A 25,607-nucleotide genomic window follows, 5' to 3' on the forward strand; every position below is an offset into this window, starting at 1 on the left:
AGATTTAATTTTCAGTTCAATGAAATTAAAATTTTGAAATTATAATACATTATAGTGTTTTTCCAATCTTTTAAAAAATGGTCTTAATCTAACTTTGGTGATTAAAAATTGCAGGACATATAACACAAAAGTTTTAAAATTACCCAACCATATAACGAAAAGAAACTTATGAATATATATATATATATTTATGAAACAAATCTTAAATCAATTTTAACTTGATAAGAGAAATTGAAAAAAAAAAAAAAGGAGTTTTAGTCAGTACTCAGTAAAAACAAAAGCAACAGAGGTATGATAATGTTGAAGCCTTGATGTCTTGTTGGTAAACCTGTTTAAGGGTTGGATTATTTGTTTAAATTCAAAGAATCATCCAAATTTTAATAAGGTTTCGACAAGAAATTAAAGCTTATTAAATGGCTTTAAAATAATTTTTAAATTCGTTCAAATTTTAAGTCGGATTTTGAACAAAAAAATTAAAATCCGAGCTGGCGTAACCTTAATAAACTATATATAATTAAAATATTATAATTATATAAATATATATGAATTTTTATTTTTTATTTTTTTAAAAAAAATTTTAATTTTTTATTATAAATTAAGTTCAATGGGTGAGTTTGAAATTTATTTTTTTTAAATTTAGATTGGTATTGAAAAAAATTTTAAATCCAAAATATCAAGTTGGATCAAACTCAAATAAACATATAAGTTATTAATAGCCCCGACCCATGAACACCTCTAGCTGGAATCAATTTGTGTTTTCTTTAAGTTTACATGATTATTACTTATATTTATGACAAGTGTTTTGATTTTAAAGGTTTATAAATAATAATTTATGAGGACAATAAATAAATAAATAAATAAATAATGTGATTTTAACTTCTCTTAAACGATGATATATAAAATTAAATTATAAAAATAAATAAAATTAACTAACAATATTCATTTAGAAAATCAATTTAAATTTATTTAATATATACCTAATATACTATTATTTTTATTCATAGTCTCTATATCATACACAGCAAAAAACGCAATCATCTTCTACTCTTTCATTGTTTCTGTTGTTTGTAACTTATCATTATTTAACAGATGAATCGCTTTTAAATAAAAAATAAAAAAAATTCATTGAATCTCCAAAGGCGTACGAAGGGGAAGTTTCTTTCATTAATCCAAAATTATTTAAACCTTTTCATCTTCCTTTTCCGTTAATCTTTGGTTTCAATTTCATAATTTCTTTCAAAATCAACAATGCTTCATCCCTCATATTTAAATTCTACCTAAAAACAAATCGATTCACAAACAGAAAAAAAATGCACGTTGAGATTAGTTTGCCCTCGTTGACGCCTTCGACAATGCCTTGTACATATCAAAGGTTTATAAAATTTTTGAGGGCCTGGCCTTAACTACGATCCGCCATTCGTTTCAACTATATAAAGCAAGTTCAAACCTTGCCTGTCAATAGCTTGAATTTTTTAAATATTAAAAGAACAAAAATATTTTATACCAATTTCTAGTGGTTTAAAATTTCTTTTTTAAATCAAATAAAGTCAGTTCGTATAATAAAACGTGTAAGATGCGAAATTTCACCAACAAAAATTTTTACTATAATTTTAAATAAATTATTATAATAAAGAATTATGTCAGAATTTATTATTTAAAGGTATAAGTTTTACATAATTTTTTTTTTATAAATCTTACGTAATATCAAATTATAATTGATTAATTACATTATAATAATTACAAATGATATCCTGTCTCGAAATTCATAAAAATTAATGGAGTTGGTAAGGAAATGAGTTTTTAATTTTGTGCAAGCACCAAAATTTATTCTGCAGAAACCTGCTATATATATATATATATATATATATATATATATATATATTCTCCCCCAAAGGATCAGTCCCAATCTGAAGCAATATTGGAGAATTGCCTGTCCGAAAGGAAAGACTAAACGTGAGATTCCTGCAGTTTTTTGCATTCCTGAAAAGATAATGGGATTCCATGCCAAAGTCCACAAGATGAGACACCTTCAATCTTTATCGTTATGTGCAATGGGCCACTTTGAAAAATTTTCACTCAAGCTGTAACTTTGTAAGACCTTGCTTTGATGCTGGATTTCTGCAGTTAGCCACGAAGACAAATGGGATTGTATCAAATTTCTATACTATTTACAGGTCAATAAAGTCAAACCATTGAACAGAAGACTTGGCGATAGTTGGGATTTTGATATTAAGTGTTGATTTTCTTGCTTCTTGCTGTTTGAACTCTATTTGCTGCTTGTTACTTTGTGGAAGTTTTTTCTGCTTTATTTTGATGTTGAAATAAATATTTTCAATTATTCCAAAAAAAAAAAAGATTTCTTTGATTTGAGATTGGATATCAAACCTGGGCAAATCTGCTCTGCAAGTATTCCAAAGCCAGATTTCTTTAATCTCATATAACAATGTATCATATGCAGAAGCCCCCAATTGATATAGGAGTTTTTTTTTTTTTTTTGTACACAAGAGTTCACAATTTGGAGATAGAGGAAATGATTGCAAGTTTTAAGATTTGAAGTCTAAATTAATATCATTTTTTTAAAAATAATTGTATAAATTAATTGAATTAAATTTGAAATTTGATATAATAAAAAATTTTACCATATTGATTATTTGGTAAAATCTTAATTTACTCAAAATTTGCAGCATTAACAGCATAGGTAACAAAAATGATAAAACTCTTTCAGGTTTCAATATGAGGACTTCTATTTGCACTCAATTTCTTTTCAATACACTCCAAAAATTATATTATAATTTAACCTTTAATAAAATTATTTTGAATACTCACTAGTTAAATATTACTTTTTGTCTTTCATATTTTTTCAAAAATAAATTTTTAAAAACTTTTTAAAAGTTTCTAAAAATAGGTGTTCGGAAGTTTTTAAAAACTTCTAAAACCTTTAAAAATTTTTGAAAATTTATTTTTGAAAATTTCGAGTCGCACTTAAATATTTTAACAAGAAATCTTATAAAATTAAACACTAAATCAAACTAAAAAATAGAAAGAATAAACTCTTAACTTTTCATTTTATGCTTTTTAACTTCAAATGGATAAAATTTTCTTTGAATTTAGCTTGATTGGACTTAAAATCCTTTAAAATTTTCGGTTGGGAAGAAGGAGAAGGGATGGGTTGTGAGAAAAAGGGAGATCAAATGTTTGTGTTTTTTGGTAAATTTATATTTTGAATGTAGAGTGCATTGAATAAATTATTAAATGTTAAAAGTAAGGGTACATTGAGTAATTATTGGGTGCAAATGGTAACACCCTTTCAGTATAACAATTTCGAAGATCAATGACCGCATCAAAGAAAATCCTGTAATGTGGATTGAGGAAGCCGATTAAAAATTGCATCACCTCATTTGTTGGATTGTTGCAATTATTATTGTCTTGCCCCGTATGTTAGAGTACCATGTTTCTAGTCTTACTTTCTTTCTTTTTCTTAATGTCATCGATGGTTTTTAATTATAATAAAATATTTAATGTGATATTTTAATTTAAAATTTTTTTAATATGATTTAATATGATACTTACCTTTAATATTATTAATTCTAAAAGATGATGCATGACAGATGAATAGTTTTCATATATTCATATATCACATTAAAAATTTTTAAAATTTAAATATCATATAAAATATTTTATTATAAATCAAGGATTATTCATGACATTTTTTTTCCTTCCCTGTTGTGTTTCTGGTCTCTACACATCACATGTTTTTCCTGTTTGCTTTGTTTTACACTCGGATTGTATCGTTTTTCCTGTCTTGGATCCAAAAGAAGCAACAATTCCAATTCCAAAGAGTTAAATCTTACATCAAGTAGCACCCCTCCTCCTGCACATGCAAAGATAAAATAAGAAAGTGTAGATACTTAATTTGATCCAGGCTCGAAGCAATTAGGCTTAGTCTAAATGGGCAAGATAGACCCACATTATTTTATTTTACTTATTATTATTATTAGCATTATTATTATTTTTTTCGTTTATTATTTATTATTATTATTATTTATTTTATTATTTTATCTTTTTTTTTCTTGATTAATTAGGAGATAATAATTGAAATGGAAATGAATTTCTGTCGTAAATAAGGGCAGTAGGGAACCATGGGTGGATTAAACTATGTATTGGATAAATTTAACGAATAAAAATCTAATCAAAAAAGGAATCTGGATTGGTTAGAGACTCTGAGATTGAATCCTTATAAATACACACAGATCAGAAACACAAGGGGGAGGACACAAAAATAGAGATGAATCATAAAGCTAAAAAATAGAAGACAGAGTCTAGAAATATTTTAGGAGTGGTTAGAAGCAATTTAGAAATTTTAAGAATTTTTGGAGAATTTTTGGTTTTTTTTTTTTGAAAAATTTTTGGAAAATTTTCAAAATTTGATGAAAATTTTCAGCAAGATTTAAGTTTTTCGACCAGTATTCTGGCCAACTTTGAAGTTTTCGACGGGTTTTCTAGATTCTGACAGAACTTCAATTGGAATCTGGGTTCTGTTTAGCGAGAATGGAGAGAAAAAGGAAGAGGAAAGAGAGAGGGGAAGGAAGTAATATGCTAAAAGGCTGAGTTCGGAGCCTTTTATACCCTGCTAAAACGACGTCATTTTGGCGTTAAAAATCCCAGAAAATCTGCAGGTTTTTGTTTGGTTCAACCCGGCCTGATCGCAACTCGATTCGCTGACCCGCGTTCCAGCCAACCATCCCTGCCGAGCTGAGCCGATTGCCCTAAGCCGTTTTAGATTTTTTTGGTATTTTCTTATTTATTTTATTTAAGCATTTTATTTATTTGTTTTTTTTTAGTTTTTTTTTTATTAAATTAAAATAATAATAAATAATAAATAATAAAAATTTGGGAATAAATATTAATTATCCAATGATGAAATTTATAGAAATTTCAAATGGTAAATTTCTATAAAATTCCTAGGTGAGAAATTTGTCTAAATTTATCCCAAATGGTGGAATAATTTAGATAAAATTTCAATAACAATAATTAATATTTATTTTAAACTAAAAAAATTAAAAACACAAAAAGCATAAAAATATAAAAATTTTTGGAATTAAATACAAATTACCCAAGGATGAGATTTTTAGAAATTTCAAATGGTAAATTCCTAAGAAATCTCTAGGTGAGAAATTTCCTCTAAATTTGGCTCAAATGGTGGAATGGTTTAGATAAAATTTCAATACAAGTAATTGTATTTTTTTCTCTAAATAAAAATTTGGATTGAAAATATTTGATAATTATCTAAAGATGAGATTCTTAGAAATTTCAAATGGTAAATTTCTAAGAAATCTCTAGATGAGAAATCTTCTCTAAATTTGGCCTAGATTGTGAAATAATTTAGATGAAAATTTTTAATAAAAGTAATTGTCATATTATTTTCTTTCCAAAGAAAAAATAAAAAGAATTTCTAAATAGGCCCAAATGGTAAAAAATTTTAGAAATTTGAAAAGAAAAAATATTTCTAATTTGGCCCAAATGGTGGAATAATTAGATATATTTTAGACTAATAATAATTAACCTTTTTCCGACAATGGAGCCTCTTCAAGGAAATAAATGAAATTCTTGAATACTCTTGAGGTGAGAAAATATTTTTTAAAGAGTTCTATCAGATTGATAGAGAATCTTAAAAATTGTTTCCAATATTTAACTTAAAATTTGAAACCATTAAACTCAATACCTTAGGATAAATTCAAAATAATATGGTACCATCCTTCCGATGGGCATGTGAGGGTGCTATAACCTTCCCTATATGTAACCAACTCCTGAACCTTGTTTTGATTAGTAGACCCGAACCTATTCTTTTAGGGACCCTTAAGCTTAGGTGTTCTTTAAAATGATAGATTCCTTAGGTGATCAATCACACCTAGTAGAAAAGATTGGTGGCGACTCCATTCATTTGATAAATCTAGCCATAGATTTTTGAATCTGTATGTTATGACAGTTTGGCAACTCCACTGGGAACGCTAGAGAGTCAAGCCATAATTTTTGAATTTATCCTATCCTTTGAACTAATGGTTTTAAGTTATTTGTTTACTAACGTTTTTCTTTTTTTGTTTCTTAATTGATTTATGGGGTCGATAACCATATGTTCCTTTACACACACTATCACATTACATGGGCTTTATGCCCGAGCTTCGTCCTTCTTAGGAGGGAATAAAGTACCTACGCTCTCGTAAGATGATAATTTTCGCAATGACTAGCGAAATACTCCCACTCAAATTGAATCTTTTTCATTGGTAGCCTGTGATGGGTAGAGATTGGAATGTCTTACTAGTCTGTGATTGATAATGATCTAAGGAACAATTTGAGAACCTTTTAGTGGTCAAAATCGCCTAACCCTGCATATAGTTCACCCCTAAGAAACCAACCTAAGATAGAGCCCTTCCTATCCATCAATAGATATAACCCAAAATTAAGACACAAGAAGGAACAATTTGTTATCTAACCATTTTGTTTGCTTGATTTTTTGCATCTATACCATCTTCATGTCATTTCATTCTATGCATCATTTTCATGATCATGTTTAACACTAACATTTGCATCATTCTCATATAGGAAATATTTGCCATATATCAGTTATTGATAAATCAGATTTCACACTTACATTCATGGAAAGCCAAATGCAACCAAAGTTTACATTAGTCCATTATGAGTTTGCTCATCAATTGAAAATCAAGTCAGAGAAAGGTCAAAAAAAACAAGAAGATTGCTTGCCTAAAAATTTTATGTCATCATTACCTGAAAGAGTTCATCTCGAGCTATAGCAAAATGATCTATCCGACCTAAGCAGTGTTTAGGGATGTATGAGTAGAATAAGAAAAGAGGCATTTGAGAATAGATATGGAGACATAGCCTCACTGTTTCAAGTGAAAGTGGACAATAATTTGATTAGGGCCATCATTCAATTTTGGGATCCTTCTTATAGATGTTTCATTTTCAATGAACCAGACATGGTGAGTATATAGTTCTGCTTCACTTTGATCTGCCAAACCCAGACAAGATTTACTGGTCTAATAAGGTGGGCTATTATAAAAAGCTAGTGCAAATGCTTAGATGTAGCTTGCCTCAAGTCGATGCATGTGTCAAGATAAAAGGTGAAAGTAAGGCTATTTCGTGGAGTTTTCTACGAGACTTCATCCAGAGGCACATATATGATAATCAGGGATTAGTGGCTGTGGCTATAGCTATAGCTTTATATGGACCAATGATCTTCCCTAAAGTTATCGGGTATATTGATGTTACAGTGATAGATTTTATGGATCAGTTAGCATACCAAGTTAATGCAGCACCAACCATTTTGGCAAAAACCATTCGTTCTCTAAACTTTTGTCGCAGAAATGGTAAAGGGCGATTTAATGGGTGCCTACAATTACTTTATCTATGGATGAAGAGTCACATGGAATGTAAAAAAAATCAGTTTTGCAAACCATACCTTTATTTCAGTATCCCCATCAAGAAGTTTTATTACAGCACATGGCCTCGAGCAAAGTCAAAAGAGGAATGTGTTTTTTATTTTTGAGCCTTTGATAGTCAAAGGATAGTTTGAAGAGCACCTTGGATGCATCATGATACAGTGTTATATAGTTGTGGAGATCAACTGTGGGTGTTTTTATTAGGCCTATGAGATGCTGTTACTTATGCCCCAATTTTGGTGAGAAGACAATCCGAGTGTGAGCAATTCATTCCAGAAACCTATGGCTTAACTAGTGAGAGTTCTCATTCATTGATAAAGGGGTATATGGAATGGTTGAAAAGATAAAAAAAGTATGGAAGCAAACCACCATGGTTAACCAAGGGAGGTTGACTTATGACGTCACCCCAGAATATAGTGTGTGGCATGCGATAAGGGGAAAAGACATTATGTTTCCTAGTGAACAATTAGGGCATTCCTCAACACCCATTCTTCAAGATCCTTTGCTTAAAGTAGAAACAGCTAAGAGAAAACTCCAATCCAAGAAAGATCAGTTGGAACAAGAAAATAAACAATTGAAGTTGGAAATGGAAGAGTGTTTGAAGTTTCAAGAACTAAAAATCCAAAGTCTCACAAAGTAAAAAGATTAGTGGAGAGCCTTATTTAATGATCTAGATATGACACATTCATCAGTCACACCTGAGCTTGCCCGACTTCTAAAATAAAATGAATTGTTAAAAGCGAAGGTAGAGGAAGAACAAGAGGCCACTGCTAGGGCACATAGACATAGCCAGATGCTATAAGAGATAGTGGATCAACGCATAGCAGAAGTAGAAGCCTTGTCTGATGAATGCAAGAGACAAACTCATTAGAGTGAGCTATGAAAAGACATGTACGCAAAAAAACAAAGGCATCTAGGGCATTTGTTCAATCAGATACGCATTGCTGTAGACAAAGCATCAAAAATGAAAGAAAAATGAAAGGTTTGAAAGCTGTGGTGCAACCAATGGGAGTACATAGGTGACATTTACTTGATTTCCTAAATGAAGCACAAAATCATTACCAACAAGCTAGAAAATTTATAAGGAGGCGTTAGAAATAAGGAATGATGTTTAAGACTTTAGAATATTACTTTGACTTTATTAGGATGTAAATTTGAAATTTTATTTAATAAAGTTTCAAATGGAGATTTCTTTTATCAATATTGATGATGTGGTAAATATTAGTATATTTCATGCATACATTTGCATATCATACATAGAACACAGTTTCTAATAATCATATAATTATGGTACTCAAAGTTCAAAGATAGCTCCGTCCAACAAAAACTCCACTCATCGATACAACACAAGAGCTAGAGTTAGACAAATAAAGCAAGAAAAATCTTATCGATTTGAAAAATTAGAGAAGGCCCAGAAAAAGCTTGAAAATGAGTTAAGTAAAATTCTAGATGCTCTAAACAAGTTAAATAAGGGGAAATGAGTAGAAGAGAATACAAGCCAATAGGGCCCTACATCACAAGAAGTGACTGATTCTTTATATCCACCTAGTTTTGGTCCACCTCAAGCCCAGTTTACACAAGAGGTTTCGTCATAATAATTCACATATCCTACATATCTTGGAATGCCATCAACCTCTAATCTAGGGCATTACCACAGTTATATGAATCTTATCTTTACTGAAAAGGCAGTAGAACCAAATCAAGTTCCTAATCTGGATGAACTGAAAGAAAAAGAGAATGAAAAGGTAAAAGTTAAAGCTCAGAAAGATTAAAAAATCAGTATGCTAGAACAAAAGCTACAGGTTATGGAAAAAATTAGTTTTTATGGTTCTATTGATGCTGTTGGGCTTTGCTTAGTCCCTGATGTGATCATTCTTTTTAAGTTCAAAGTATCATAATTTAAAAAATATGATGGTCCGAAGTGCCTAAAGACTCATATTACCATATATTGTCGGAAGATGGTAGCCCGTGCTCACAATGAAAAACTACTAATGCATGTTTTTCAGGATAGCCTTATGGGCTCCGCTGCCAGGTGGTATGTCCAGTTAGACAAAACTCGCATCCATTTTTGGAATGACATGGCCCATAACTTTAGCAGTCAATACCGATATATCATGGATTTGGCCCCTGATCATTTATTTTTGCAGAATATGAAGAAAAAGGTAAATGAGTCATTCAAAGAATACGCTTAGAGATGGAGAGATGTAGCTTCTCAGGTGTAACCTCCTCTAACTGAAAAAGAAATTATAGTGTTATTTGTCAGTACTCTAAAATCTCTTTATTATAAAAAGATGATAGGGAATGCAACAAAGAATTTTATCGACATGGTTATCTCAGGTAAAATCATTGAGAATGCCATTAAAAATGATAAGTTAAAAAGAGAAAAAATCAAGAAGGCACCCAAAAAGAAAGAGATTGAAGCTCAAACTGTAGGTTGTAGACACCCAATTGGGTCCGGGCCCAGATCAATTGGGCCTGGCCCAAATGGGTAAGGCCCATTTCAATCCTGTATATTTTTTTCTTTTGTATTTTATGTATTCTATTATTATTATTATTATGTATATCTTTATTCATTTATTTATTTTTATTCAGATTAGATTTATATGTATATTATTTATATAGTTATATATTTATTATTATTATTATTATTATTTTTGTAAGATATTTTTGGATTTATCTTATTTTATTATTATTTTTTTTAAATTTATCTGTTCTGATTTTTTCCTGATTATCAGATATGTTTTTTACTATAATATCTTTTTATTTATCTGTTCTAATTATCTATTATTTTTTATATTTATTTGATTTTTTTTTTTTTTTTGGAAGGTTGAGATTGAAGCTGAAGAATCCTACTGGGAGTGGGGATTCAATCTAAAGAGTCCAATTGGATTCAAAGACTGAATCCCCGTCCAAGGAGGAGTTGGGATTGATCAGAAACTCCTGATCAACCCCTATATAAAGGACCCTTTGGAACAGTTCAAGAACACACAGAAAACAGTCAGCTAGAGCTACTGATTTGAGAAGCAAAGGCGTAGGGAAGAGTATAGAAGGCTAGGAAAAGGTTTAGGAGAGTTCCAGAAATTATCAGAAATTTTTTTGGGGATTTTTCGAGATTTTTTTTTCTGGGAGTTTCTGGAAAATTCCAGTTTCCGGTTGAATTTTCCGGCCAACTTTGAAGTTTCCGGCTAAAATTCCGGCCAACATTGAAGTTTCCGGCGAACTGCCCAGTTTCCGGCGAAGAATCCCAGAAACCGGCAAAGAATCCTAGAAACCGGTGAATTTCCGGCCAACTTCCGGCGAAAAAACCCAGATTCCGGCGAAAATTTCCAGAATCCGGTGAATCTTCCACCGGAGTTCTTCGGTTTTTTAGAGAGAAGGGAGAGAAAAGGGAAGGAAGAGAGAGAGGGGAGAGGAGCGTTCTGCCGAAAAACGGAGGAAGGTGCCTTTTATACCCTCCCAAAACGACGTCGTTTTGGCTTTAAGTTAATCAGAGGATCCGCGCGTTTTACCGAACCCGACCCGAGCGTCGACCCGATTCTGACCCGCGCGTGCCCAGCCCCCCTCCGAGCCGAGCCGAGCCGAGCCGCAACCCGAGCCGCTCCAGGTTTTTTTTTTTTTTTTTTTTATTTGACTTTGATTTTGATCTTGATTTTTTTTTTCTTTTTTCTTTAATTAATCCGACGACGGAGCCTCTACAAGTGAAACAGTAGTTTTTCTTGCATACTCTTGAGGTGAGGAAATTTTCTCAATTTTCTGCTAAAAGTATTAGAGTCAATTGAGAATAATTTCCAATAATTAATTGGATGATTTTGTATTTTTTTTAATAAATCCGACGACGGAGCCTCTGCAAGTGAAACAGTAGTTTTTCTTGCATACTCTTGAGGTGAGGGAATTTTCTCAATTTTCTGCTAAAAGTATTAGAGTTAATTGAGAATAATTTCCAATAATTAATTGGATGATTTTGTTTTTTCTTTAATAAATCCGACGACGGAGCCCCTGCAAGTGAAACAGTAGTTTTTCTTGCATACTCCTGAGGTGAGGGAATTTTCTCAATTTTCTGCTAAAAGTATTAGAGTCAATTGAGAATAATTTCCAACAACTAATTACTTGGTAAAATTTTAAAGCTTTTGGATAACACAAATTTAAGCTGGTACCATCTTTTGATGGGCGTTGTGAGGGTGCTACAACCTTCCTCACACGTAACCGAACTCCCGAACTTTGTTCTGGTTAGCAGACCTGAACCTATTCTTTTAGGGACCCTCAAGCTTAGGTGTTCCCTGAAAGGACAGATTCTTTAGGTGGCCAATCGCACCTAGATAAAAAAGATTGGTGGCGACTCCCTAAAGTTAATGTCTAGCGATAGATCCCCGGATCTAGACGTTATGACAGCTTGGCGACTCCACTGGGGAATTTGAGAGTCAGGCCAGCAAATAATTTGTGTTATCCAAAAGCCTAATAAAATTGAACCATTTTTGTATATATGTGTTATTATTCATTCCTGTTTATTTATCTTGTTAATTATGTCATTCATGTGCATGTGCATAACATGAGCTCTAGGAGGGAGTAAAGTACCTATTGCTTTCGTGAGGTCTAATGCCTCCGTAGTGGCTAGCGAAATACTCCCACTCAAATTGAACCTTTTCCGCTTGTAGCCTGTAATGGGTGAGGATTAGGGTGCCTTACTAGTCTGTGATGGACAAGGATGTAAGGAACAATTTGAGGACCTTTAGACTCTGACTTTAAAACCACATGTAGTGAACCTTAAGAGTGCCTAACCCTAGGATAGAGTCCTTTCTACCCAATGATAGATATACCCTGAAATTAGGACACAAAAAAGGTGTTTATCTAATCATTTTGATTGCTTAACTTTGTGTATTATTTTTTGTAATGTTATGCATCAGCATTACTTTCATTTCATTCATGAAACTAACTATGTTGTTTGTCTGATTGTATGCATCTGTATTCTTTTCATGATCATGTTTCAACACAATCATTTGCATTCATTTCATGCTAGATTTCATTCAAAAAAATGTACATTTCATTTGTGTATCAAAGCATCATACATAAGGCACAGCATAACATTTCTAATCATGAGTATGGTACTCAAGGTCCGAGGATAGCTCCATCTAGCGAAAACCTTGCTCATCCATACAACACAAGATCCAGAGCAAGGCAAATGGAGGAGGAAAGTTCTCATAGATTTGAAAAGCTAGGAAAAGCTCAGGAGAAGATTGAAAATGAACTTAGCAAAATTCTGGAGGCCCTCAATAACATGAATAAGGGGAAAGGAGTTGAAGGAAGTACAAGCCAGCAAGAAGTGGCTGACCCTTTGTACCCTCCAGGTTTTGGCCCATCTCAGGTCCAGCCTGCTCAAGAGGTCCCGCCATATCCTGGAATACCATCAGCTTTCAACCCAGGGCAGTATAATAGCTATATAAATCCTGTCTTCACTGAAAAAGTAGCAGAACCAATTCCTGACCTAGATGCCTTAAAGGAGAAGGAAAAAGAAAAGATGAAAGTGGAAGCTGAGGAGAGTTCCAAGATTAGCATGCTAGAGCAGAGGCTACGGGCTGTGGAAGGATTTAGCTTTTATGGGTCAGTAGATGCTGCTGGGCTCTGCCTAGTCCCTGATGTGGTTATTCCCTATAAGTTCAAAGTACCAAAATTTGAAAAATATGACGGTACCAAGTGCCCCAAAACCCACATCACCATGTATTGCAGGAAGATAGCAGCTCATGCTCATGATGAAAAACTTCTGATGCATGTTTTCCAGGACAGTCTTACTGGCTCTGCCGCCAGATGGTATGTTCAGTTGGATAGGACTCGTATTCGCTCTTGGAGTGATATGGCACACGACTTCATCAGTCAATATCGACACATTATCGATTTGGCTCCTGATCGTTTGTCTTTGCAGAACCTGGAGAAAAAGGCAAACGAGTCTTTTAAAGAATATGCCCAGAGATGGAGAGATATAGCTTCACAGGTGCAACCTCCACTGACAGAAAAAGAGACCACAGTGCTGTTTGTTAGCACTTTGAAACCTCCCTATTATGAAAAGATGATAGGAAATGCAACAAAGAATTTTGCTGACATGGTGATCTCTGGAGAAGTTATTGAAAGTGCCATAAAAAATGGCAAGTTGAAAGGAGGAGAAACCAAGAAGACATCAGAAAAGAAAGAAGCTGAAGCTCAAGCTGTGAGCTTTGATAGACAACAATTCAGGGGTTATCAACCCTATCCATCCCAAGGCTACTCTCCATACTATCCCGCTGTGAATAATGCCTCATCCTACCCATACCAGTTAGCTTCACAACCATCTCATTCATCCACTTACCGCCTTAACATTCAAGCTCCTGTAAGAACTCAAGTTCGCCCTACTAACCCAGCAAGTGGCTCGCGAGAACAACGGACTGCTCGAGAAAAACCTGTATTTGATCCAATCCCTATGACTTATACAGAGTTATATCGAGAGCTTTATAATAGCCACTTGATTGCCCCCAGCCATGTGGAACCTCTTAAACCACCCTACCCAAAGTGGTATGATCCTACAGCCCACTGCGACTATCACTATGGAATTACTGGCCATTCTATTGAAAATTGCACTGCTTTAAAGTATAAGGTGCAACGGTTGATCAATGATGGAATGGTAAGTTTTGATCAAGGAAAAGCAACAACATTCAATGTTAACACCCTAAGTGAAAGTCAAGAACAGAAAGGATCTGGAGAGTCACAATGAATTGAGGGGCAAGACGTCAATGGGGATTTCTTCACCTGATCATATAGGGGGCTAATTTTTAATGGAGATAAGGCGGGTTGAAAGTTTTTTTGTCACTTTAAGATTTCTTTTCAAGTAATGTTGGATTTCTTTTTGCAATATGACTTTACTTGTTATCATTTTAATAAAGGCAAGTCAATGCATTTCATTACATTTTTCTCTTTCATTTGACCATTATTCCATACCCTGCTACCCTTCATAACTTCACATTCCCATTCTTAAATTTTAGATGATGAATATTTAGACAATGATAACAATAATTCTGGGATTTAATTTTGAGAACTCATCCACATTAATATGAGAAGATGATTTGAATAGAAGTAAGCTATTACTGGAGGAGAAACAGATATGTCTTGAAGATGTGTAATCTTTTATACAGATTCATGAGCTTTGTTCAATAGATGATGTTCAAGAAAGGTATTCACAATTGAGATGAAAAATGGCCACCTTTCTTTTACCATTGGAAAAACCATTTATTGCTACCCCTTTGAGCCAATCATGATTTTTTTTCTTGAAGAACCCCAACCAAGGATCACCCTCTACACTGGAGGGTAATTTTTGAAAAAAAAAAAAAAAAAAAAAGAGAAAAAAAAAAAAAAAAACACCACAAAAGGTCTCAAAAAAGAAAAAAAAAAAGAAAAAACAAATGCCACACATGACTTGGGGCAAAGTAATGAGAATCCTTTGTGTGATGAAAGAAAAAAGTAGTGAAATGATGTGGGGGCAAAATGCCAGGCTGCATCAAATGATCCTTTGGTTTTGAACCTTTTTAATACATGTTTTGAGCCTATTATATCCATTTCTTTTATGACCCTTCCCCTTGGCCTACGTTACAACCTTGAAAAGTCCATTTGGATCAAGTGTGAATACTCAACTTGAATGATCATATGTTGAGCGAATGTATGCTCATGTTGAAGCAATGAAATCATGCTACATTGCTCTAAAGTTGGATGTATGAAAGATATCAACAATGGATGAAAAATGAGAAAAAAAGAAGATGATGAAAAAAAAGAAAAAAATAGAAAAAAAAGGAAAAAATGAGAAAATGAAAAAAAGAGATTCAAATTGAAAACCTGAAAGGGTGATCTTAGTAGAAAAAAGATCCAGGGCAAATGGCTCACATGAATGAAAGGTCAAAGACATCTGAAGATCCCTCAAAGACTGGGGCAAAGTTCGACAAGCTCAAGATGACTTCAACTGTAAATGGAATGAGTTTTTGAAAAAGAATCCTAGATTAATGTTGAGAATTGTCTGAATATCCATCATTTGGACATACCATCCATCTCAATGACATCCAATTTATTTCCTTTCCCATTTGTTTTGTACCAAAACAGATCTTCATTGATTATCTTTACCATAATTCACCTTGCGTTCTCTCATTGTTTCACCCCTAGAATGAATTGAGAAAATGCTTGATTGCATGGTATTTGTCAAGAATTGAAATGATAATGAATGAATGAATATGCGCTTAAAAGAGTCTTGCATTCATTTGAAAAGAAATCTAAGATGATGAAGAAATGGTAGAAACCTAAAAGAGATGATTTAGAAGGATGTATGATGTGACCAAATAGAGAATATGATGGGGCAAATCTTGAAAAGCGATACAACCAAGTGATGAGTACAAGGATGAATTGGTCGAATGGTGGGAACAATCAGTGGACAGAATTTGTTTTGGAATGATTGATGCTGAGACAAGGACCCAGTGATGGTGGATGAAATTTGTTTTGAAATTTGCTAGTGCTGAGAAATTCATGGATGATGGTCAAGGGATGATCGATTGATGAAGCTTATTCCGGAGTATTGAGAAACTGAACAAGGAAGAATGTGAGTGGAAAAGACAATTGAGAGCTACACTGGTTCAATCTTAGAAGAGCAGTGCAATTGGATCCTGAAAAATCAAAGGGCTTGACACCCAAGAAATAAAAAAAAGAGCTTGAGAAACTTGAGTACCATACATTAAACATGAATTAATTGGTCAACATTTGCATAGCATGCATTGAAATTCATATGCATTTGCACAGCATACACTACTTTCAGGAGAATATAGTGTATAAATTCAAGAAGCAAGGGTGTTCCAACATCCCACATGGAGGAGACAGATATGAAAAGACTTTGCAAGTTTGAGAAGAAACTTGTCAGGTAAGTTCCTAATCCTTGAAATAGGATGTCTTTTGGTATCAGGGTTGATTTATAAGACCTTTGGGCATAATCTCCTGAAATCCCTTCAAACACAGCTTTCAACTCCTTTGGACATGATTGTCAAGGAGCCTATTAATTTCCAAAGTTCCGTTGCCTCTGTTTAGAGGAGCAATTTATCTTTTCAAAGTCGTGGTGCCTCTGTTGAGAGGAGCAATTTACTTTTCAAAGTCGTGGTACCTCTGTTGAGAGGAGCAATTTACTTTTCAAAGTCGTGGTGCCTCTGTTGAGAGGAGCAATTTATTTTTTCAAAGTCGTGGTACCTCTGTTTAGAGGAGCAATTTACTTTTCAAAGTTCCGTTGCCTCTGTTTAGAGGAGCAATTTACTTTCCAAAGTCGTGGTGCCTCTGTTGAGAGGAGCAATTTATTTTTCAAAGTTTCGTTGCCTCTGTTGAGAGGAGCAATTTACTTTCCAAAGTCGTGGTGCCTCTATTGAGAGGAGCAATTTATTTTTCAAAGTTTCGGTGCCTCTGTTGAGAGGAGCAATTTATTTTTTCAAAGTCGTGGTACCTCTGTTTAGAGGAGCAATTTATTTTTCCAAAGTCGTGGTGCCTCTGTTTAGAGGAGCAATTTACTTTTCAAAGTCGTGGTGCCTCTGTTTAGAGGAGCAATTTATTTTTTCAAAGTTCGTTGCCTCTATTTAGAGGAGCAATTTACTTTTCAAAGTTCGTTGCCTCTGTTTAGAGGAGCAATTTATTTTTCAAAGTTCCGTTGCCTCTGTTTAGAGGAGCAATTTACTTTTCAAAAGTCGTGGTGCCTCTGTTTAGAGGAGCAATTTATTTTTCAAAGTTCCGTTGCCTCTGTTTAGAGGAGCAATTTACTTTTCAAAAGTCGTGGTGCCTCTGTTTAGAGGAGCAATTTATTTTTCAAAGTTCCGTTGCCTCTGTTTAGAGGAGCAATTTATTTTTCCAAAGTCGTGTTGCCTCTGTTTAGAGGAGCAATTTACTTTCCAAAGTCCGTTGCCTCTGTTTAGAGGAGCAATTTACTTTCAAAAGTCGTTGAGTCTCTGTTTAGAGGAGCTTCGGCAAAAAAAAAAAAAAACAAAAAAAAACAAAAAAAAATAAAAAAAAAAAATCAAAAAAATCAGAAAAAAATCAAAAAAATAAAAAACAAAAATAAAAAAAAAAATCAAAAAATAAAAATGTTGAGTTGAGTCTTGATTGGGTGTCTACGTCTTTGCGCAATTTCTGTTTCACAGAAAATGTGCAAAGAGGGGCAGCTGTAGACACCCAATTGGGTCCGGGCCCAGATCAATTGGGCCTGGCCCAAATGGGTAAGGCCCATTTCAATCCTGTATATTTTTTTCTTTTGTATTTTATGTATTCTATTATTATTATTATTATGTATATCTTTATTCATTTATTTATTTTTATTCAGATTAGATTTATATGTATATTATTTATATAGTTATATATTTATTATTATTATTATTATTATTATTTTTGTAAGATATTTTTGGATTTATCTTATTTTATTATTATTTTTTTTAAATTTATCTGTTCTGATTTTTTCCTGATTATCAGATATGTTTTTTACTATAATATCTTTTTATTTATCTGTTCTAATTATCTATTATTTTTTATATTTATTTGATTTTTTTTTTTTTGGAAGGTTGAGATTGAAGCTGAAGAATCCTACTGGGAGTGGGGATTCAATCTAAAGAGTCCAATTGGATTCAAAGACTGAATCCCCGTCCAAGAAGGAGTTGGGATTGATCAGAAACTCCTGATCAACCCCTATATAAAGGACCCTTTGGAACAGTTCAAGAACACACAGAAAACAGTCAGCTAGAGCTACTGATTTGAGAAGCAAAGGCGTAGGGAAGAGTATAGAAGGCTAGGAAAAGGTTTAGGAGAGTTCCAGAAATTATCAGAAATTTTTTTGGGGATTTTTCGAGATTTTTTTTTCTGGGAGTTTCTGGAAAATTCCAGTTTCCGGTTGAATTTTCCGGCCAACTTTGAAGTTTCCGGCTAAAATTTCGGCCAACATTGAAGTTTTCGGCGAACTGCCCAGTTTCCGGCGAAGAATCCCAGAAACCGGCAAAGAATCCTAGAAACCGGTGAATTTTCGGCCAACTTCCGGCGAAAAAACCCAGATTCCGGCTAAAATTTCCAGAATCCGGTGAATCTTCCACCGGAGTTCTTCGGTTTTTTAGAGAGAAGGGAGAGAAAAGGGAAGGAAGAGAGAGAGGGGAGAGGAGCGTTCTGCCGAAAAACGGAGGAAGGTGCCTTTTATACCCTCCCAAAACGACGTCGTTTTGGCTTTAAGTTAATCAGAGGATCCGCGCGTTTTACCGAACCCGACCCGAGCGTCGACCCGATTCTGACCCGCGCGTGCCCAGCCCCCCTCCGAGCCGAGCCGAGCCGAGCCGCTTCTCCGAGCCGTTTTCTCTTCCTTGAGCCGAGCCGAGCCGAGCCGCAACCCGAGCCGCTCCAGGTTTTTTTTTTTTTATTTGACTTTGATTTTGATCTTGATTTTTTTTTCTTTTTTCTTTAATTAATCCGACGACGGAGCCTCTACAAGTGAAACAGTAGTTTTTCTTGCATACTCTTGAGGTGAGGAAATTTTCTCAATTTTCTGCTAAAAGTATTAGAGTCAATTGAGAATAATTTCCAATAATTAATTGGATGATTTTGTATTTTTTTTAATAAATCCGACGACGGAGCCTCTGCAAGTGAAACAGTAGTTTTTCTTGCATACTCTTGAGGTGAGGGAATTTTCTCAATTTTCTGCTAAAAGTATTAGAGTTAATTGAGAATAATTTCCAATAATTAATTGGATGATTTTGTTTTTTCTTTAATAAATCCGACGACGGAGCCCCTGCAAGTGAAACAGTAGTTTTTCTTGCATACTCCTGAGGTGAGGGAATTTTCTCAATTTTCTGCTAAAAGTATTAGAGTCAATTGAGAATAATTTCCAACAACTAATTACTTGGTAAAATTTTAAAGCTTTTGGATAACACAAATTTAAGCTGGTACCATCTTTTGATGGGCGTTGTGAGGGTGCTACAACCTTCCTCACACGTAACCGAACTCCCGAACTTTGTTCTGGTTAGCAGACCTGAACCTATTCTTTTAGGGACCCTCAAGCTTAGGTGTTCCCTGAAAGGACAGATTCTTTAGGTGGCCAATCGCACCTAGATAAAAAAGATTGGTGGCGACTCCCTAAAGTTAATGTCTAGCGATAGATCCCCGGATCTAGACGTTATGACATAGGTTTTGACAGACAGTTCAGGGGATACCAACCTTATTCACAGGGTTATTTCCCATACTATCCTGTTATGAACAATACCTCATCTTACCTATACCAGCCCATACCCTAACCATCTTACTCATCCACATACCAACTTATTTTTAGCCCTAGGCTCCCACATACAGCCTTAATATTCAACCTCTCATAAGGCCTCAGGCTCATCTTATTAACCCAATAAGTGGTTTACGAAAGCAACGAATTACCCAAGAAAAATTTATATTCGATCTAATTCTCATGACTTATACGGAGTTATATCGAGAGCTCTACAACAGCCACTTGATTGCTCCTAATCGTGTGAAGCCACTTAAGCCACCCTATCCTAAGTAGTATGATCTTATAGCTCACTATGACTACCACTATAAAATTACTGGCCATTCTACTAAAAATTACACTGCTCTAAAGCATAAGGTGCAACGATTAATCAATAATGGAATGGTAAGTTTTGATCAAGGAAGAGCAACAACACCTAATATTAGTAGCAATCTATTGCCTAATCATAATATCAATGCTCTGAATAAGAATCAAGAACATGTTAATTCAAAAAAGCCTGAAGAGCTACAATGATTCAAGGGAAAAGATGTTAATAAAGATCATTCACTTGATTGTACAAGGGCATAATTTTGGAGAATGAAGATAAAGCTAGGATTTTTTTTAGAGTAATGTTAGGATTTCTTTTATGCAATAAGATTTCATCTGTTATCATTTTAATAAAAGCAAGTTATTGCATTTCATTACATTTTCTCTTTCACTCAACCATTGTTCTATGCTCTGTTACCTTTTCATTCTTATTCTTAAATTTTAAATGATGAATATTTAGACAATGATAACAATAATTATGAGATTTAATTTTGAGAACTCATTCACATTGATCTGAGGAGACTATTTGAGTGATGAAAGCCAGCTACTAACAGATGTGAAATTAATATATCTTGAAGATGTGTAGTCTTTTATACAAACTCATGAGCTTGTTTTTGCTCAATAGATGATGTTCAAGGAAAGTATTCACATTTGAGATGAAAAATGATCTTTTTTTTTTAACCATTTGGAAAGCATTCATTGCTATCCCTTTGAGCCTGTTATGATTTTTTTTTCTAAAAAAAACTTCGACCAAGGATCACTTTTCACATTGGAAGGTAATTTTTGAAAGAAAATAGTCTAAAAGGTCTCAAAAAAAAAAAAAAAGAAGAAAAAGAGAGTAAAGAAAAATGCCACACTTGATTTGAGGTGAAGTAAGGTGAATCTTTTTGTGAAGAATGAGATAGAAAAGGAAAAATAGTGAAATAATGTGGAATGGGGTAAAATGCCAAGTTACAAAATGATATTTTGGTTTTGAACCCTTTAAACACATGTTTTGAGCCTATTTTATCAATTTCTTTCATGACCCCTCACCATGACCTACATTACAACTTTTAAAAGTCTATTTGGATCAAATGTGAGTGCTCAAATTGAATGATCATATGTTGGGCTAAGGCATGCTCATTATGGAATGACAAAATTATGCTTCAGATTGATATGGAAGAGATATCCATAATTGGTGAAAGAATGAAGAAAATTAAAAAAAAAACAAATTAAAAAAAATGAAAAAAGAGAAAAAATGAAAAAAAAATGAAAAAGATAAAAGAAGAAAAAGGAATACTCAAATTAAAAACCCGAAAAGGTGATTTGAGTAGACAAATCTTTGAGCTGAAAGTTGGATGAACAGTTCAAATAGATAAAAGATCAAGGCATCTAAAAAGCTGAAGTAAAGTTTGATGAGCTCAAAATGATTTCGACAGTCAATGAAATAAGTTTTTGAAAAAGAATATTAGATTAATGCTCAAAATTATCTGAATATACCACTCATCCCAATGACATGCATCCAACTTATTTTTTTCTCCATTTGTTTTTGTACCAAACTTGTCTTTATTGATTACCTTTCTCCTAATTCACCCAATGCTTCTAGAATGAATCAAGAAAATGTATGATTGCATTATCTCTGTCATGATTTGAAATGATGATGAATGATTGATAATGTGCATAAAATATTCTTACATTTCTTTGAAAGAAATCCAAGATGATAAGGTAAAAATGATGAAGAAATGGTAAAAACTTGATAAAATGACACATGGGATGGCCAAATGATGAACATAGGGATGGATTGCTTAACAAAATGAATAGAGGGAAAAAATCTAAAAAGATGATGATGGATTAACTGACATAACTTATGAGATGTGGTCAAATGGTAAGAATAGTATAGGTCAATGGATGAAATTTATGCTGAAATTACTAGTACTGAAGAGCCTGTGAGTCATGATTAAATGATATGGGACAACAGACAGAACTTGTTTTGGAATTATTAGTGTTGAGAGGCCTATGAATGATGATCAAAATGACAAGGATTAATTGATGAAACTTGTTCTAGAGTGCTAAGAAGCTAGAGTTGGAAAAGAAAGATAAGAGATGGTTGAGTCTTGAAGACCATATTTCCACATTTTGATTAGAATTTCATGACTTTGATATCCGCATTACATGCATTACATTAACATTGTTTTTTTGAAAGATGTTTAAAACTTTGGTTTGGATATGCATTTGCATTATGCAGTAAACATGTGAATCATGATTAAGAATCTGGCATTGTGAGAATCTAGATTATTGCATGTGCATCATGGAGAAAACACTTGCGTCTTTAATCATGACAATCATTGCATGCGTAATTTTAATTGTGAATGTTTGATAAGAATGAGAATCTTTGAACTCAAATGAAAATATTTAAATTTTAAATGAAAATCTTTAAGGTGTGAAACCCTAAAGTTCGTTGAATGTGAATCTTCGAACTAGAATGAGAATCTTTGAACTTTTGGATGAGAATCTCCAAAATTCAAATGAAAAGTTTTGAACTTAATTTTTGGATCCGAATCTCTAAATTTTTGAATGAGAACCTTTGAACTTAGAAGTGAAACTTTAAGTTTTATTGCATGTGAGCTTTTGAACTTGAATGAGAAGCTTTGAACTATTGGATGTGAATCTCCAAAATTCGAATGAAAAGCTTAAACTTTTGGATGTGAACCCTAAATTTATCAAATGTGAACCTTTGAACTCAAATGAGAAGCTTTAAACTTCTGGATGTGAATCTCCAAAATTCAAATGAGACTCTTTGAATATGGATGCGAGTCTTATAATTTACGAATGCGAATATTAAGATCTTACAAATTTGAATTCTTATGAAACTGAAATTTTGAGAGTCAAATTTCAGTTAATTCTTATGAAACTAAAAGGTTCTTATGAATCTGAATCTTTGAATTTTGAACTCAAATTGAGAATCTTTGAGTTTTCATTACAAATTTCATCAGATCTGATCTATAACTCCTTTGGACATGATTGTCGAGGAGCAATTTATTTTTTTCAAAGTCGTGGTTGCCTCTATTTAGAGGAGTAATCTATTTTTTTCCAAAGTCGTGGTTGCCTTTATTTTTTCCAAAAGTCGTTGTTTCCTCTGTTTAGAGGAGCAATTTATTTTCAAAATTATGGTGCTTCTGCTTAGATGAGTTTTGTTTATCTTTCCAAAGTCGTTGAGCCTCTGCTTAGAGGAGCTTTGTTTATATTTTCAAAAGTCGTTGAGCCTTTGATTAGAGGAGCTTTGATCAAGTTTTTAATAAAAAAAGGAGAAATCACAACAAAAAGTGTCAAGTCGAGTTTTAAATGAGTGTTTATGTCTTTGCACAATTCCTGTGAAACAAGAATTGTTTCACAGGAAATGTGTAAAAAATGGCTGCTGTAGACACCTAATTTGGTCCAGGCTCGAATCAATTGAGCCTGGCCCAAATGGGCAAGATAGACCCACATTTATTTTATTTTTATTTATTATTATTATTAGCATTATTATTATTTTCTTTTTTTCGTTTATTATTTATTATTATTATCATTATTTATTTTATTATTATTATTTATTTTATTTTATTTTTGCTTTTCTTCATTAATTAGGAGATAATAATTAAAATGAGAATAGATTTTTGTTATAAATAAGGGTAGCAGGGAATCATGGGTGGATTAAATCATGTATTGTATAAATTCAATGAGTAGAAATCTAATCAGAAAAAGAATTTGGATTGGTTAGGGACTCTGAGATTGAATCCCTATAAATACACACAGATCAAAACCACAAGGGGGAGGACACAAAAATAGAGACGAATCAGAAAGCTAAAAAATAAAAGGCAGAGTTTAGAAATATTCTAGGAGTGGTTAGAAGCAATTTAGAAATTTTAAAAATTTTTGGAGAATTTTTGACTTTTTTTTTTTTGAAAATTTTTTGGAAAATTTCCAGAATTTGGTGAAAATTTTGGTCATATTTAAGTTTTCTGACGAGTATTCCGACTAACTTTGAAGTTTTTGGCGGGTTTTTCAGATTTCGACAGAACTTCAATCAGAATTTGGGTTCTGTTTAAAGAGAATGGGGAGAAAAAGGAAGAGGAAATGGAGAGGGGAAGGAAATAATCTACTGAAAGGCTGAGTTCGGAGCCTTTTATACCCTGCTAAAACGATATCGTTTTGGTGTTAAAAATCCTAGAGGATCCATGCGTTTCTGTTTGGTTCAACCCAACTCGATCGCAACCCGATTCGCTGACCCGAGTTCCAGCCAACCATCCCAGTCGAGTCGAGCCGATTACCCCGAGCTGCGTTTTGAGCCGTGATTTCTGTCTTGAGCCAAGCCGTTTTATATTTTTTTTGGTATTTTCTTATTTATTTGATTTATTTGTTTTTTTAGTTTTTTTTAATTATTAAATTAAAATAATAAATAATAATAAATTGAGAATAAATATTAAATATCCAATAATGGAATTTATAGAAATTTCAAATGGTAAGTTTTTATAAAATTTAGATAAAATTTCAATAACAATAATTAATAGTTATTTTCAAACCAAAAAAATTAAAAACATAAAAAGCATAAAAATATAAAAATTTTTGAAATTAAATACAAATTACCCAATGACGAGATTCTTACAAATTTCAAATGGTAAATTCCTAAAAAATCTCTAGGTGAGAAATTTCCTCTAAATTCGATCCAAATGGTGAAATGATTTAGATAAAATTTCAATACAAGTAATTGTATTTTTTTTCTCTAAATAAAAATTTGGATTGAAAATATTTGATAATTATCTAAGGATGAGATTTTTAGAAATTTCAAATGGTAAATTTCTAAGAAATCTCTAAGTAAGAAATCTTCTCTAAATTTGGCTCAGATTGTGAAATAATTTAAATGAAAATTTCAATAAAAGTAATTGTCATATTATTTTCTTTCCAAAGAAAAAATAAAAAGAATTTCTAAATAGGCCCAAATTGTTGAAAATTTTAGAAATTCAAAAAGAAAACAATATTTTTAATTTGGCCCAAATGGTGGAATAATTCGATATATTTTCGACTAATAATAATTAAACATTTTTTCAACGACAGAGCCTCTTCAAGGAAATAAATGAAAATTTTGAATACTCTTGAGGTGAAAAAATATTTTTTAAAGAGTTATACTAGATTGATGAAGAATCTTAAAAATTATTTTCAATATTTAACTTAAAATTTGAAACCATTAGACTCAATACTTTAGGATAAATTTGAAATAATATGGTACCATCCTTCGAATGGGCATATAGGGGTGCTATAACCTTCCTTATATGTAATCGACTCCCAAACCTGTTCTGGTTAGTAGACCCGAACCTATTATTTTAGGGATCCTTAAGTTTAGGTATTCCTTAAAATGATAGATTCCTTAGGTGGTCAATCACACCTAATAAAAAATATTGGTGGCGACTCCAATCATTTGATAAATCTAACAATAGATTTTTTAATCTATATGTTATGATAGAGAGTACTTCAAATCATATTTTCTTTTTGAAGAAGAGTTTAAGAATATGAATATATGCTTTCTGAAGTTTAGTGAATTTGATGAGAGGGACCAG

At 32.8% G+C, this 25,607-nt stretch overlaps 1 protein-coding gene across 2 annotated transcripts in view; it reads right to left on the bottom strand.

Moving 5' to 3' along the window:
- Positions 1 to 1,757: 1,757 nt before the first annotated feature.
- LOC111291998 (serine/threonine-protein phosphatase PP1 isozyme 2-like) overlaps positions 1,758 to 25,607 on the bottom strand; it is a 28,378-nt gene continuing 4,528 nt past the window's right edge. The window contains exon 4 of one of the 2 annotated variants that reach the window (XM_022884176.2): positions 1,758 to 2,118. In XM_022884176.2, coding sequence (XP_022739911.2) covers positions 2,077 to 2,118 — 42 coding nt within the window. In that variant the 3' untranslated portion in view covers positions 1,758 to 2,076. Of the gene's footprint in view, positions 2,119 to 3,646; positions 3,872 to 25,607 lie in introns of those variants that run through there. The other variant, XM_022884184.2, reaches the window with a different exon arrangement.

Source organism: Durio zibethinus, chromosome 16, assembly GCF_047325235.1.
Source record: "Durio zibethinus cultivar Kanyao isolate XHJ-2024 chromosome 16, ASM4732523v1, whole genome shotgun sequence".
Taxonomy (NCBI): domain Eukaryota; kingdom Viridiplantae; phylum Streptophyta; class Magnoliopsida; order Malvales; family Malvaceae; genus Durio; species Durio zibethinus.